Genomic DNA, 13,728 nt, shown 5'->3' on the forward strand with positions numbered 1-13,728 from the left:
TATTCTGTAGCATTTAGAGCATTCAGAATAACCAAGAATGAAACATCATTGCTTTAGAGACAAACAAAACAGATGGTTCCAAGACTAATAAACTTTCTTTTCTGATTTCCTACGAACATAGATTCTTCAACATATTTAGGTACCAGAACTTGGAAGACTATCCTTCTTCCCTTCAAGTGTTGAGACCAACTTGAGTCCAGGTGACATGTCATGTTGATTTTTATCTTCTTTGTCCCCAAGAGAATCTGCAAAAGAAATAGTCTTTTTCTTTGGTACCCACATTTTCTTGGGTCCTTTCTTGTTAGTTCTCCTCAAGTTCTGATTGAACTTAGGTTTAACATTGTAAGCAGAAGGAGGAACAGCATGATAATTCTTAATGTGAGTTTCATGATATTTCCTAGGTTGTGTCACATGCTTTTTGGTGTGTGTTATGTGAAAGCTTTGAGCATGTGAAGTGTGCCTAATATCATGGGAGTGGCCATACTTGAACTGATCATACAATGGCTTGTATGTGATTTTCATTTCATCAACAGGTTCAAGTTTGTATGGGGTTTCACCCTCAAAACCAATGCCAACTCTTTTGTTTCCAGACACAGCATATATCATAGAAGCTAGCTGACTTCTGCCAATACTTCTAGATAAGAACTTCCTGAAACTTAAATCATATTCTTTCAGAATATGGTTTAGACTGGGAGTGGATTTTTCTGAATCAGAAGGAGATCCAACATTATTGGATAATTTTAAAAGTTTTTCTTTTAATTCAGAATTCTCCAACTCAAGCTTCTTTGTTTCAAATTCAAATAGCTTTTTCAGCTTTTTGTATTTGAGACTAATCTGAGACTTGAGTTCCAGTAGTTCAGTTAGACCGGAAACTAACTCATCTCTAGTAAGTTCAGAAAATACCTCTTCAGAATCTGATTCTGATGTAGATTCTGATCCGTCATCTTCTGTCGCCATCAGCGCACAGTTAGCCTGCTCATCTTCAGAGTCTGAATCATCTTCTGACTCATCCCAGGTTGCCATAAGACCTTTCTTCTTATGAAACTTCTTCTTGGGATTTTCCTTCTGAAGATTTGGACATTCATTCTTGAAGTGTCCAGGCTCATTGCATTCATAGCACATGACCTTCTTCTTGTCAGATCTTCTGTCATCAGAAGATTCTCCACGTTCAAATTTCTTTGAACTTCTGAAGCCTCTGAACTTCCTTTGCTTGGTCTTCCAGAGTTGATTTAGCCTTCTGGAAATCAGGGACAGTTCATCTTCTTCTTCAGATTCTGATTCTTCAGGATCTTCTTCTCTAGCCTGAAAAGCGTTAGTGCATTTCTTGATATTGGATTTTAATGCAATAGACTTACCTTTCTTTTGAGGCTCATTTGCGTCCAGCTCTATTTCATGACTTCTCAAGGCACTGATGAGCTCTTCCAGAGAAACTTCATTCAGATTCTTTGCAATCTTGAATGCAGTCACCATAGGACCCCATCTTCTGGGTAAGCTTCTGGTGATCTTCTTTACATGATCAGCCTTGGTGTATCCCTTGTCAAGAACTCTCAATCCAGGAGTAAGAGTTTGAAATCTTGAAAACATCTTTTCAATGTCTTCATCATCCTCCATCTTGAAGGCTTCATACTTCTGGATTAAAGCTAGAGCTTTAGTCTCCTTGACTTGAGCGTTTCCTTCATGAGTCATTTTCAAGGACTCATATATGTCATAGGCCGTTTGCGTGTTAGATATCTTCTCATACTCAGCATGAGAGATAGCATTCAGCAAAACAGTTCTGCATTTATGATGATTCCTGAAAAGCTTTTTCTGATCATCATTCATTTCTTGCCTTGTCAGCTTTACGCCTCTGGCATTTACTGGATGTTTGTAACCATCCATCAGAAGATCCCATAGATCACCATCTAGACCAAGAAAGTAACTTTCCAGTTTATCTTTCCAGTATTCAAAGTTTTCACCATCAAATACCGGCGGTCTAGTATAACCATTGTTACCGTTGTATTGCTCAGCAGAGCCAGATGTAGATGCTGGTGTAGACTTTTCACTTTCATCAACCATCTTTTACTGAAGCGTTTTTCTCTTCCTGAATCTTTTCTAAACACGGTTAAGTGCTTGCACCTTAGAACCGGCGCTCTGATGCCAATTGAAGGATAGAAAAACACTTAGAAAGGGGGGGTTTGAATAAGTGTAGCTTTAAAAACTTGACAGATAAAAATAAATTGCACAGTTATTTTTATCCTGGTTCGTTGTTAACTAAACTACTCCAGTCCACCCCCGCAGAGATGATTTACCTCAACTGAGGATTTAATCCACTAATCGCACGGATTACAATGGTTCTCCACTTAGTCAGCAACTAAGTCTTCCAGAGTCTACTGATCACACACTGATCACTCCAGGAACAACTGCTTAGATACCCTCTAAGACTTTTCTAGAGTATACTGATCCACACGATCACTCTAGTTACAACCTGCTTAGATAACCTCTAAGACTTCCTAGAGTATTCTGATCCACACGATCACTCTAGTTCCTTACAACTTAATGTAATCAATTCTAAGAGTTTACAATTGCTTCTTAAAAGCTATAATCACAACTGTGATATTTCTCTTAATCGTTTAAGCTTAATCTCACTAAAATATTACAAAAGCAATGTAGTGAGCTTTGATGAAGATGAAGATTCTGAGTTTAGATTTGAACAGCGTTTCAGCAAGTTTGATATGAGTTGTTTTGGTGCAGAATCGTTAACCTTGCTTCTCATCAGAACTTCATATTTATAGGCGTTGGAGAAGATGACCGTTGAGTGCATTTAATGCTTTGCGTGTTCCGTACAGCATCGCATTTAATGTTATACGCTTTTGTCAACTACCTCGAGCCTTGTTCACGCTGTGTCTACTGACGTAGCCTAGAATAGCTTTCAACGTTCCTTTTGTCAGTCAGCGTAGCTTGCCACTTGTACTTCCTTCTGATCTGATGTTTGTGAATACAACGTTTGAATATCATCAGAGTCAAACAGCTTGGTGCATAGCATCTTCTGATCTTCTGACCTTGAAGTGCTTCTGAGCGTGATACCATCAGAACTTCAGTGCTTCTGTTCTCTTGTTCTTCTGATGCTTCCATAGACCCATGTTCTGATTCTGCTTCGACCATCTTCTGATGTCTTGCCAGACCATGTTCTGATGTTGCATGCTGAACCCTTTGAGACAAAGCTTCTGAGCGCTGAATTATGCGTACTCTTTTATATATTTCCTGAAAGGGAAATTGCATTGGATTAGAGTACCATATTATCTTAAGCAAAATTCATATTATTGTTATCATCAAAACTAAGATAATTGATCAGAACAAATCTTGTTCTAACAAATAGGGGCTTGGAGGCAAATCAATCAGACTATCCATTTGAATGCGATGACAAAGAGAAAATTCGCACATATTTTTACAAGTGTATGGTGGTATCAGATCTTTAGAAAATGATTATGTCTTGTCTGGAAATAATTATTGTTATGCATAATTTTATTTTGATACATTTTCATCAATTTGCAGGTTTGATTGGCGATGGAAGAGTAAAGATGGAAAGATTTATCGTCATTTGATTTGTTTGCATCTAGACCATTTCGAAAAGGCACAATAAAAAGATTTTTAATAACAAGATTGAAGTGATAGATCATTCGATGAACAAAGTTCAAATGATCTCTTCGATTTGGTTAAAATGCATTTAACTCCATTAATCAATGGATTTGAATTTTCTAGGCTGTTTGGGAGACAATAGTACTAATTTGCCAATTTTGTATTTTATCCATTATTATATTGGTTGAGGCTGGTAGTAATTGAGGCAAGGTGACATGATGTTTAGTTGACAGATGCAAAGAAATGCATCAATGAATTTTAAATTAGTTGTTGTGCTATGCATTTAAATTTTTCTAACAAGAGTCGATTTTAGTGTGAATTTGGTTCTGTAACTTTTCATCCTTTTATTTTTGCTCTAGATTTTGTTATCTTTTTAACATATTCGTGTAATGCGTTTAAATTTTGGATAGCTTGGTTAATAAGTGGGTACTCGTGGTATTGTATTGGAGGGAATGCTCTGCTATGTAGTTTTTCTTTTTTGTGTAGTTGACTTTTTGGTGTTGCTTTGTATTTGGCGGTAATATATTGTATTGAACAAGCATGACTTATGCTTACTATTGATTGTTTGATATTTAATAATGCTTATTTTGGTCTATCGAAAAAATTACGCTTGGCATGAGAAAAAGATAGAGTATTTTCTTCTTCTCCAACCTTGGGATAAGTTCTTGATAGTCCCTCTCTAAGATGAAGAATGAGAGCAGATCTCATATCTAGATTCATCATGAGACGAACAATTTAAAAAGAGTTTGACATGTCTCGTCAGATTCAAGCAAATGTAGGAATAGACTCTTAACTCTTTTATGGATTGTTTTAAGGACGATATATCTCAAATAAAATATATAAACGCGGTTGCGACATTACATGTGTTGGTGGAAAATCTCTAACCAAATTCGTTTTTTGATTCGATAGATGCAAGCTCTCAGAGACTTTCGACGATCTTAGAAAAGGGCATAAGATATAACAATGAAAGAAATAGTTGCAGCAAAAAGAGAAGATTAAAAAAATCTCAACACGAGGTTTGGGATTGAGGCAAAGGATAAAACGGTAAAGGAAAAGATAGAAATACAGAGTATTTCGCTTACTACATCACACTAGCGGAAGCACAAAAAGAATCTTCTGAGATGCATACAACTCCAACTCAATAAACTTACCTCATATTGAGAGTATCACATAATACAACCCCATTTTTGTGGCATTTACTTCTACTTCATATTTTGCATCGTTTATGTGTTTGTATGGAAAAACTTATGAGATATCATGTTCTAACATGCGTTCATTCCTTTATCTCTACCAAACTAAAAGAGATTATAGTATATTGTATTTTCTGAACACCAAAGTTTTAGGATTCATCAAAGCTTACTCCTTTTTTATGAAATAAAATTTGCAAAGAAAAAAATAACACCCACCACACTTTGTTATCTATCAAAGTGTCAATTTAGAATAATAATGTTCTATTTATAATGTCAACTTAGAATTACTGTAATTGTAAATTATTATATTCATGTAATAATTATAATTTTAAGTAGTATAAATACTTGCATTTGATTTATGTAAAAATAGAAATATTTATTTTTAAATACTTGGTTTTCTCAATATAATTTTTTTATTGAGATTTTTTAATATTTTTAATAATTTTAAACCAAACAAATTTATTAGTTATTATATATGAAAAAACACATGAATAAACATAAATATTTATTTATTTTATTGTCAAAAAGAAAACAAACATTAAAAAAAAAAATTTATATACGAAATAAAAAATAGTAATGATGAGAGAAAAAGAAAGCAAAATGATAAGGTCCAGGGTGGGCACGCAAGCGAAACGTACAGAGAAACTCCTTAACAAAGACACGCCATTGAAGCTGTAATTCCAATTTCTATCCCCAACCCTTTTCCTCTCTATTTCTAAAGTTTCGTTCTTTATCCCCAAAATCGAAATTCACTATTAAACTTTATTGTCCCTATATGCATGTTTAAACCCTAATTTGGTGTTTTAGGTTTACCAATGGAGGACAAAAATTTCGATTCTAAGAATCAGGTGCAAGTTGTAGAAGATTTATCTGCTAGGGTTTCTCGTTTATCCTCTTGTGATCATATATCCAATTCGAATTCTTCTATGGTAATTTTCTCCTGTTTTTGAATTTCTGCAATTTTTTGGTTTGATATTTTGTGGTTGTTGATGTTAATTATCTTTATATACTACTGTTTTTATTTTTCTGTTTTTTTAAGTATTTTTAAAATTTGATTATTTATTTGATTTTTCCTTTTAAAGATTGGTGTTTGATGTTTTCTGTTTGTTCCTTATTTGGTTGATTTAATATTATATGATGTTATTGACAGGGTGATGAAGTGGATGGTGATTTGAGGAATCATAATCATGTTACTAAAGAGAATTGTGATTCTTTGTCTTCTGTTAGCACTGAGGAGAATAGTATGAATTTATCTAGATTATATCCTGAATTACCTGAGGAATCGTTGGAAAGGACGGAAGAGGATATGGAGGCTTTAGCTGGTATTCAGAATCAGAGGAAGTATTTTTATTATGATGCTCCGCTGAATGAAGATACTGGAGTTTGGATACCGGTTTCGGTTCCACCTATGTTGGAAGACGATCATAAAGAGTGGACCAAAGGTTTTCACTCGAGTGGGGGGTTTTTTCCGGAGGATGATATGGGATGGAATCAATATGTTGGAGGAGATAAGGAGTTGACTATGTGGGAAGTGTTGGTAGAGATTTTACTTGTGGCGAGAGGAAAGGTATCGTCTTTGGCGTCAGGTGATATTCATACATACAGCTTTTCGTGGCTATCGAGTCATGTACTTGAACAAGCTTGGAGAGAGATGGCGCAAACGCTCACTGAGACTAGTTTTGGTAATGTGAAGGAGTTGATAGAAGCAGAACCTCCTAAATGGTTGGCGGATAGTGCTGCTGCTTCTTGTATGCTTTGTGGTGTGAGGTTTCACCCAATTATGTGCTCAAGGCATCATTGTCGGTTTTGTGGAGGAATATTTTGTGGCGAATGTTCTAAAGGACGGAGCTTGATGCCATCAAAGTTCAGAGTTTCTGACCCCCAAAGAGTCTGCGATGTATGCTTTGTCCGAGTTGAGTCTATACAGCCTTATTTGATGGATCATGTAAGTAATGCTTCTCAGTTACCAACCCACGATCTTACAGATCTAAGCACTTTGAGATCATGGGTTAATTTTCCCTGGGGGCAGACCATGGAATATGAAATTTACAAGGCAACTAACACTATCAAGTCTTATAATCAGGTATGCATTTAATATTATTTTTTCATGCATAACCATTAAGCAGGCAAACAACATATAAATCTGTTGTCAATCGTGGATCGCGGAAAATAGCGGTTTGTTCAAATTCCGCTATGCTACAGTGCTATAGCGCTGTCAGAGCAACTATTTGACAACATTTTATACTAAATAGCATATTGCGGAACAATAGTGTTTGTTCAAATTTCGCTATGCAATAGCGCCACTATATCTGCTCTTTGACAACACTGATTTAAGAATCATCTCTGCCACAAAGCAGAATCCCTCTAATAATCTAGATATGTGTTTTGAATTATTAGAATTGAATAACGAACATTGGTTGCTTCATATTTTCATGGCCTTTTGAAATTTTGACTACAAATTGACAGTGGTATTACCATATATCCTTCTTCCTGACCTTTCACCTGCATTAAGTTCTATCCCCTCCCCTAAACGAACCAAAAAGTTTCAAATTGTGAAACGTCAATCCCAGATAGCAGCGCGGAGGGTCCCACTCCAAAAACGGGACAGCCTATAGAGGGATGACCGTTATTTGATCATTTTTTGGGCACATATGATATCATAGAATAATTGTCAATGTATATTGAATGTTATATTAAACAAATAGTTCAAATCCCATAAAATATTCATCATCAAAGCACAAAACTTAATAATAAAACACTCAAAAACCAACAAGTTTTAATCGAAACTCTTAATCAACGTCAACAAGTCTTAATCGAAACATTAGATCCCAAAATTCAAACTTAAGTACTAAATATTAAAGGATAATTTAGATTTTCAAGAGGGAAAAAGGATAGCAGGTCAGAAACCACTCCGGGCTGGAATTGCTCTGCTTCACTGTCCCGCTATTTACGCTATTAGTGGCCGCTAGTGTTCTGCACAGATTTTCCGTAGCGGTCGGCCTCTGCTCCGCTATTGACTAACCAGTCACGGCATGATTTAAATTTTTTGCTGATGTTAGTCTGGGTAACTCCTTAGATTCCTTGATGTTATCATCGTTTTATAATTTTTTGATGTTAGAAGTTTTAATTTATTGTTGGTATTACTTATGCCAATATGTCATGGTTGTGGAAGTCTACACCATATTTTTTAGCTTCCTTGTTGCTGTCATTATTTTGTAATTTTTTATGTTATGAGTTTAAGTTCTCGATGGTATTACTTATGCCAACATGTCATGGTGGTGAAGGTTTACATTTACACCATATTTTACTGCCATCAATGTGTTTTTTTTTTTACTTCATGAAGAATTTCATTTTATGCAGATAGGTTTAGTAAAGCCCGATAAGACAATTCCAGACGTCATTCTTAGGCAAGCAAAAGGTCTAGCAATTATCACCGTGGCCAAAGTTGGAGTGATGGTTACTTATAATATTGGAACAGGAATTGTGGTTGCGCGTAGGGAAGATGGTTCATGGTCTCCACCATCTGCTGTTTCGACATTCGGAATGGGGTGGGGGGCTCAGGTGAAGTAACTAACCTATTACAAACTATCTTATTGGCCAAACAATTTAATTAACTACGACTTTGCTTGTGAATATGGATTGAAAACGAAAATTTTATCTCTATATGCTGCACATTTCTTTCCAGTCAATTCATAGTATGAGGAGATTTCATTTAGTAAATTTTATAGTAACTTCTGATGAGACGTGCAGAAACTATTTAATCCTATTTATCTTCTATTTAATCCTTCACTGCTCCCAAGTCCCAACACTGATTCTAGCTTCCTACTCCACATCTATGCAGCCTGTCTCAAGGTTTTTGTGATACCTATTTATTTCCTTGTCATCTTCAATTGCTAACTTATTTTTTCCACCATAGGCTGGAGGGGAGTTAACAGACTTCATTATTGTTCTGAGAACAAATGACGCTGTCAAGACATTTAGTGGCAATGCACATCTTTCACTTGGAGCTGGTTTAAGTGCTGCTGTTGGCATTGTTGGAAGGGCAGCTGAAGCTGATATTCGAGCTGGTGATGGTGGCTGTGCTGCTTGTTATACATACAGCTGCAGTAAAGGTATGCTTGTTATTTGTGTTCACATAGTATACTGAAATCTGTCTTATTTTTTGCCTAATATCCTACTTGGACTTTTCTTTTCAACATAGATATATGCATGTTACAATACCACTTTTACTAGTATGCATAGCTCAGTAGAAGGCTTCTTGAGAGTGCAGTGCATTGGAATAACTCCTCTAGAGTAGTGTCTGACCTGTTCTATATTACTCGCAGGTGCATTTGTTGGTTGTTCACTTGAAGGAAGTATTGTCACCACTCGCACACAAGAAAATTCTCGTTTTTATGGCAGCCAGTCTTTATCTGCAACAGATATACTTCTTGGCTCCTTGCCTAGGCCACCTGCTGCTGCTATTCTCTACCGTGCTCTTGCAGATTTGTATTTGAAGATTGATGGTTATTGAGTTTTTCAGCATCACGTTTCATATTCTTTTCTCCTCATGGACATCGGCATAAAGGAAAAGAACCATTGGAAAGTGATTAATTTGTACAGCTGCTACACATTCCATTCAGATTGTAAAGTTTCCGGATGTCATTATTTGTCGTGTAAATAAGTACATGAAGATGTAGATATCAAAATCGTTAAATTTTAAGTTGACTTTTATTTGAATAATGGTGTGCTGTTGACTTTATTTTGCTACACAGTCGACTAAAATTTGCATTGCATAACTGGTGTGTCAAATGTTTTCTATAGCACATCACAAGAAATGCATAATCATATAAGGAAAAAAAGTATGCTCTTATTTATTCAAGTTCATGTCCAATAATAGAAAAAGCACAGTATTATAGCCAAAATGCACATCATTTTTCGTTGAAGAAAAAGGGTCAAAAAAATCAAATATCCCATAGTCTATTTCTCTTGCTCTTTTTGACCAAATTGAGTAAGAAACGAGGAACAAGCTTCTTAAGTCTCCTAAGAGATGCTGCAAAACATCCTTTCATGGCAACATATAAAGGGAACTGCATCATTGCAAAAATGCTGACAGGAAAAAATGCTGCACAATATGTCAAGCTTGAAGTCCATTTGCTCTTATCTAACTTGATGTTCACCAAAATTGTTGCACTAAACACCAACATGGTTGTGGCCATTGAAAAGAACAAGAATGCAAAACCTGCCATTAGTTTCCTAGGTAGAGACCTCCTAAAATCCCACAACTCACAAGGTGATGTAAGGATGGAGAGAAACATAACCACCGAGGCCAATGAACTTGCAAGTGCCACAACATCCATCACTGTGAACACTACAAATATAGGATGATGAAGTAATCTCGGGAATCCGAGATCGTCTGTGCCTCCCGGGACAGTGTAAGCCGCCGCAAAGACTACTGTTGCAACAAGAACGGCTACTGCAGAACATGATTGAGCTGTCTCTTTAATCCATTCACGAGCATCCTTCAACAGCTGTCCATGCTTTTCCTCAAAGAGATCCCTCGCTGTTTGGTCGTCGTTGTTCTTGTGAATGATATAATGATAAGGTAGTCGTTTCTCGATGCGCTGTTTACGTATGTATTATAGACATATTGTAATGAGGATTGGATTAGTGTTACTACTAAAAATAACTATACATTAACGATACTTACTTCAAACCAACGCAACTCCTCTTGCAATTGCAGGGCATAACCAGGTTGAGACCCTCCCTTAAAATCAGCAGTGTAGTGAAGTACAGTGTTACTTTCCTTGTCGATTTTTCCAGCGAGATGGCCAACCATATTCAGTTTCTTCAACATTAGAAAAATTCCTAACTGACGATGTTTGACAGCCATGTACAATATGTTCTGCTCATCTTCACTCACATGCTCAATCGACTGCGGATGAAAATGGATTATCACTTCTACAATCTCTATGATTCCATTGCAAGCTGCCATAAGCAAAGGTGTATAAATAATAGGCGTATCGCTTGTAACATCTTGTTCTTCTTGTTTCTCTTTTTGCTTTCCTTCTACAATGCTAAGTGCTCTTCCCAAAGAAACGACTCTGTTCTGATGTGTTGAACTAAGTTTCCATGACTCGTCATTCTTTGCTAACAAGTGCACAAGTTCTTGAACCAAGGTATGCTTTTCTTTCTTCCTCCAAAGTTTATCAATACCCTTCCATTCTAAACAAGGATAGAACAAAATGTCAAAACATTCTAACAAGATATATTTCATTTGGAGAAATGTATCATGAGCATTGATTACAGCTTGCACCTTTGGAAAGAACCTTCCACATAGTATACCACATCCATGAAAAACCTGAAATTTTGGTTCACAGTTTATGGTTGAGTATTGAATATGTGAATCAAAACGAATACATAAAATGTGTGTTTAGATTATAACCAAATCCGTCTCAAGTTTTAGGAAGTTCCGGTGTAGGTTAACAGCAGTTTAACCATGACAAAGCAAATAGAAGTCTTATTTAACCATGATTTAACCGTGAAAATATTTTATGAGAGCCTATTTTGGCATGGGTTAACTGTGACAAATTTTGAGTCCTGTGCGGTAGTCCACCTTATATGCCCCTCAGAGACAGCCCTGTATATAACATCACCTGTAATGAACATGCGTACCTGAGAGTTTTGTTTGATGAATTTGGGGTGGTGGCTTCCATTGAGTTTGATATGACTCATTTAAGCTCTTTTGGCCAGTTTCCAAATCTTGTACTTCTATAGTATCAGTCCCATCAGAAAGGTAATATGCATAATCTTGATAATCAGGAAGCACTGAACACAGTTTTCCAACTTTTAGTTTAAGTTGCATGCATGTTTATTACTTAGAGATAAAGTTTCAGAGATTTACAAGGATATATGAAACTTTTGAAGGCTCCCATTTGAGTTTGACTCTTGAATGCAGATGGCATTTTTGCTAGCAGTTGTAGCACTGTCAAGCCATTATCTTCCCTCTTATTAGCGAGTTCGAACTCATACCGTTTCAATAACCATAAAGCTGTGCCTGCATGCTTTGAAAATCAACACCTATCCAACCTCATTTTCCTTCCCAAAGAGAAAGAAATTAGAAAAAAAAAAATCAATAAAGCATAACAGCTATAAATTCAGGATTTTCCAAAGATAGCGACACCTCTAAACAAAGGTGTGTCACTGACAGACGTGTCCAATATCTGACACGACAGTGACACATGTGATTACGTGCAATTTATTCATTTCTTAAAATTATTATCAGTGCGAACATGTCGGTGCTTGAAAAAGACAGAAAGTGTGAGAGAGGGAGAGAGAGAAAAACCAAAGAATTGATCAATAACAGCAGTGTGAAGAATGGACATCCTATCACCACTTCTATGAAAATGATCCCTTAAATTCACACCCAACTCTTCAACAAAACACTTGATCAAACTTGTCTTCCCAAGTGCAGCAGCCCTATACACAGGCGTTTCTCCAAGGTTATTTCTCACTTCTAACAATGGCAAAGGAAACTGTTTTGATATTACTGCCTTCTCCTTATTCAATATACTTTTTGTCATTTCAACTTCTCCTGTGAAAGCCACTTCATGTAGTGGCGTGTTTCCCATGTCATCTTGCATCCTCAATGTACGTTGCATTTCATATGGATCCACCTCTGCTAGCATTTGGTTGTACATCTCTGAGCTACCACAGTGTGCTGCATAGTGAAAAGGAGTGCATTGATGCAAGTCAATATGTTTGTTTAATAACTGTGGGTGTTTAAGGAAAAACTTTAGAAATCCATCCCAATCATATCTCTTTGCTAATATATAAGGTTCTTTCATTGTTTCAATTGGACCTACGGACTTCATCACCATCACTAGCTAGTTTTCTCAAATTAACTCACACCACTAGTGATAGAACTTATATAGTTGAAAGAACTTATACAGTTATTTACCATTATAGTTATTTATGTATTAATGTCATGCATGCATGGAAAGGAATCACATATAACACAAGATACAATTGTGTTTTTTTTAGCATATGCTTTGCTTAATTAATCAATAGAGTGCATAAGCAAGGCTAGAATAATTAAAGCTAGGTGTTTCCTTTTACTTTGGAACATTATTTGTTCCTATGTAGTGCTTGTAGTTGTGTTGGTGGGATCGACCTTTATAATGTATGACTCCTAGGTATGAGAATTGTAGTAAATAGTAATACTTTTGTTGTTTAACATGCTGTGCTTTCAATATTTCAGACAAAAAGAATCCTTTTTGAGTTAAAAAAAAGACAAGAATTCTATCGCTATCGTATTTTAATGGATTAAAATCTTCGTATTTCTTTTTACTCTTCTTTGACGAAATAATGCAACATATTTGTATTGGGCCGCCTTCGAGGTTCAAGTCCTCTTACTGACGTGAGCGTCAAAATGCTAACCTTGCATGTCATACCCCTCTCCACTGTACCAGAAGCTTAATTTTTCTGTAGAAAGTTCTACTTCATCACTCAACTAACAATTTTGCTTCCATCAAGGAACACTAGCGCCGTCTATGGGAACTGAAATCTGATTCTCGCGTACTTCCACAATTGGATTTCGTCTTATCTAATGATTCGAGTCTCCTTTGTTAGAAATTTAGATCCTTGTTTCTTGATCTTCTTTCTCGAATCTCAACTTCCTTTTCAACAAATCCTTCTTCAGATTTATCAACCATGGTGGATCCAAAGCCACCCGCTTCCCCGTCTAACGACAAGTCGTCGTCACCCCTGATGCTGTTAAAGACCCGCTTCATCCTCCTTAAGGAAGAGACGATTCAGTCTTGGTAGCGTCTCCATCCAATCCTTCGCGGCAATATCTTGTTAAATAGATAACTATGAATTTGCTGAATAATGTGTATAATCTGGTGCAACAAAATTTTTTTGCAATTCCTAGTTGAACGGCTAT

At 36.2% G+C, this 13,728-nt stretch overlaps 2 protein-coding genes across 2 annotated transcripts; one reads left to right on the forward strand and one right to left on the reverse strand.

Moving 5' to 3' along the window:
* Window positions 1-5,388: 5,388 nt before the first annotated feature.
* On the forward strand, window positions 5,389-9,546 carry LOC131644849 (uncharacterized). Its single transcript, XM_058915459.1, has 6 exons — window positions 5,389-5,479; window positions 5,613-5,734; window positions 5,956-6,888; window positions 8,166-8,366; window positions 8,722-8,917; window positions 9,131-9,546. The coding sequence occupies exons 2-6, from the start codon at window positions 5,621-5,623 to the stop codon at window positions 9,316-9,318; spliced, it is 1,632 nt and encodes a 543-aa protein (XP_058771442.1). The 5' UTR covers window positions 5,389-5,479; window positions 5,613-5,620; the 3' UTR covers window positions 9,319-9,546.
* Window positions 9,547-9,656: 110 nt separating this feature from the next.
* On the reverse strand, window positions 9,657-12,714 carry LOC131644848 (uncharacterized). The gene is made up of 6 exons (XM_058915458.1): window positions 12,130-12,714; window positions 11,689-11,841; window positions 11,460-11,612; window positions 11,101-11,145; window positions 10,495-11,009; window positions 9,657-10,408 (listed from the first exon to the last, which is right to left on the reverse strand). The coding sequence occupies exons 1-6, from the start codon at window positions 12,662-12,664 to the stop codon at window positions 9,749-9,751; spliced, it is 2,061 nt and encodes a 686-aa protein (XP_058771441.1). The 5' UTR covers window positions 12,665-12,714; the 3' UTR covers window positions 9,657-9,748.
* Between the last annotated feature and the right edge of the window lie 1,014 nt (window positions 12,715-13,728).

Source organism: Vicia villosa, linkage group LG1, assembly GCF_029867415.1.
Source record: "Vicia villosa cultivar HV-30 ecotype Madison, WI linkage group LG1, Vvil1.0, whole genome shotgun sequence".
NCBI lineage: Eukaryota > Viridiplantae > Streptophyta > Magnoliopsida > Fabales > Fabaceae > Vicia > Vicia villosa.

What these genes read in the sequence shown, in the direction of transcription:
- LOC131644849 (XM_058915459.1), top strand. Translation starts at nt 5,621, where the DNA reads ATGGAGGACAAAAATTTCGATTCTAAGAATCAGGTGCAAGTTGTAGAA. An exon ending in CCAATTCGAATTCTTCTATG is followed by an intron (nt 5,735 to 5,955) that starts GTAATTTTCTCC and finishes TGTTATTGACAG; the next exon opens with GGTGATGAAGTGGATGGTGA. An exon ending in TACATACAGCTGCAGTAAAG is followed by an intron (nt 8,918 to 9,130) that starts GTATGCTTGTTA and finishes TATTACTCGCAG; the next exon opens with GTGCATTTGTTGGTTGTTCA.
- LOC131644848 (XM_058915458.1), bottom strand. Translation starts at nt 12,664, where the DNA reads ATGGTGATGAAGTCCGTAGGTCCAATTGAAACAATGAAAGAACCTTAT. An exon ending in TCATCAAACAAAACTCTCAG is followed by an intron (nt 11,146 to 11,459) that starts GTACGCATGTTC and finishes CCAAAATTTCAG; the next exon opens with GTTTTTCATGGATGTGGTAT. An exon ending in GTGGAAGGTTCTTTCCAAAG is followed by an intron (nt 11,010 to 11,100) that starts GTGCAAGCTGTA and finishes ATCCTTGTTTAG; the next exon opens with AATGGAAGGGTATTGATAAA.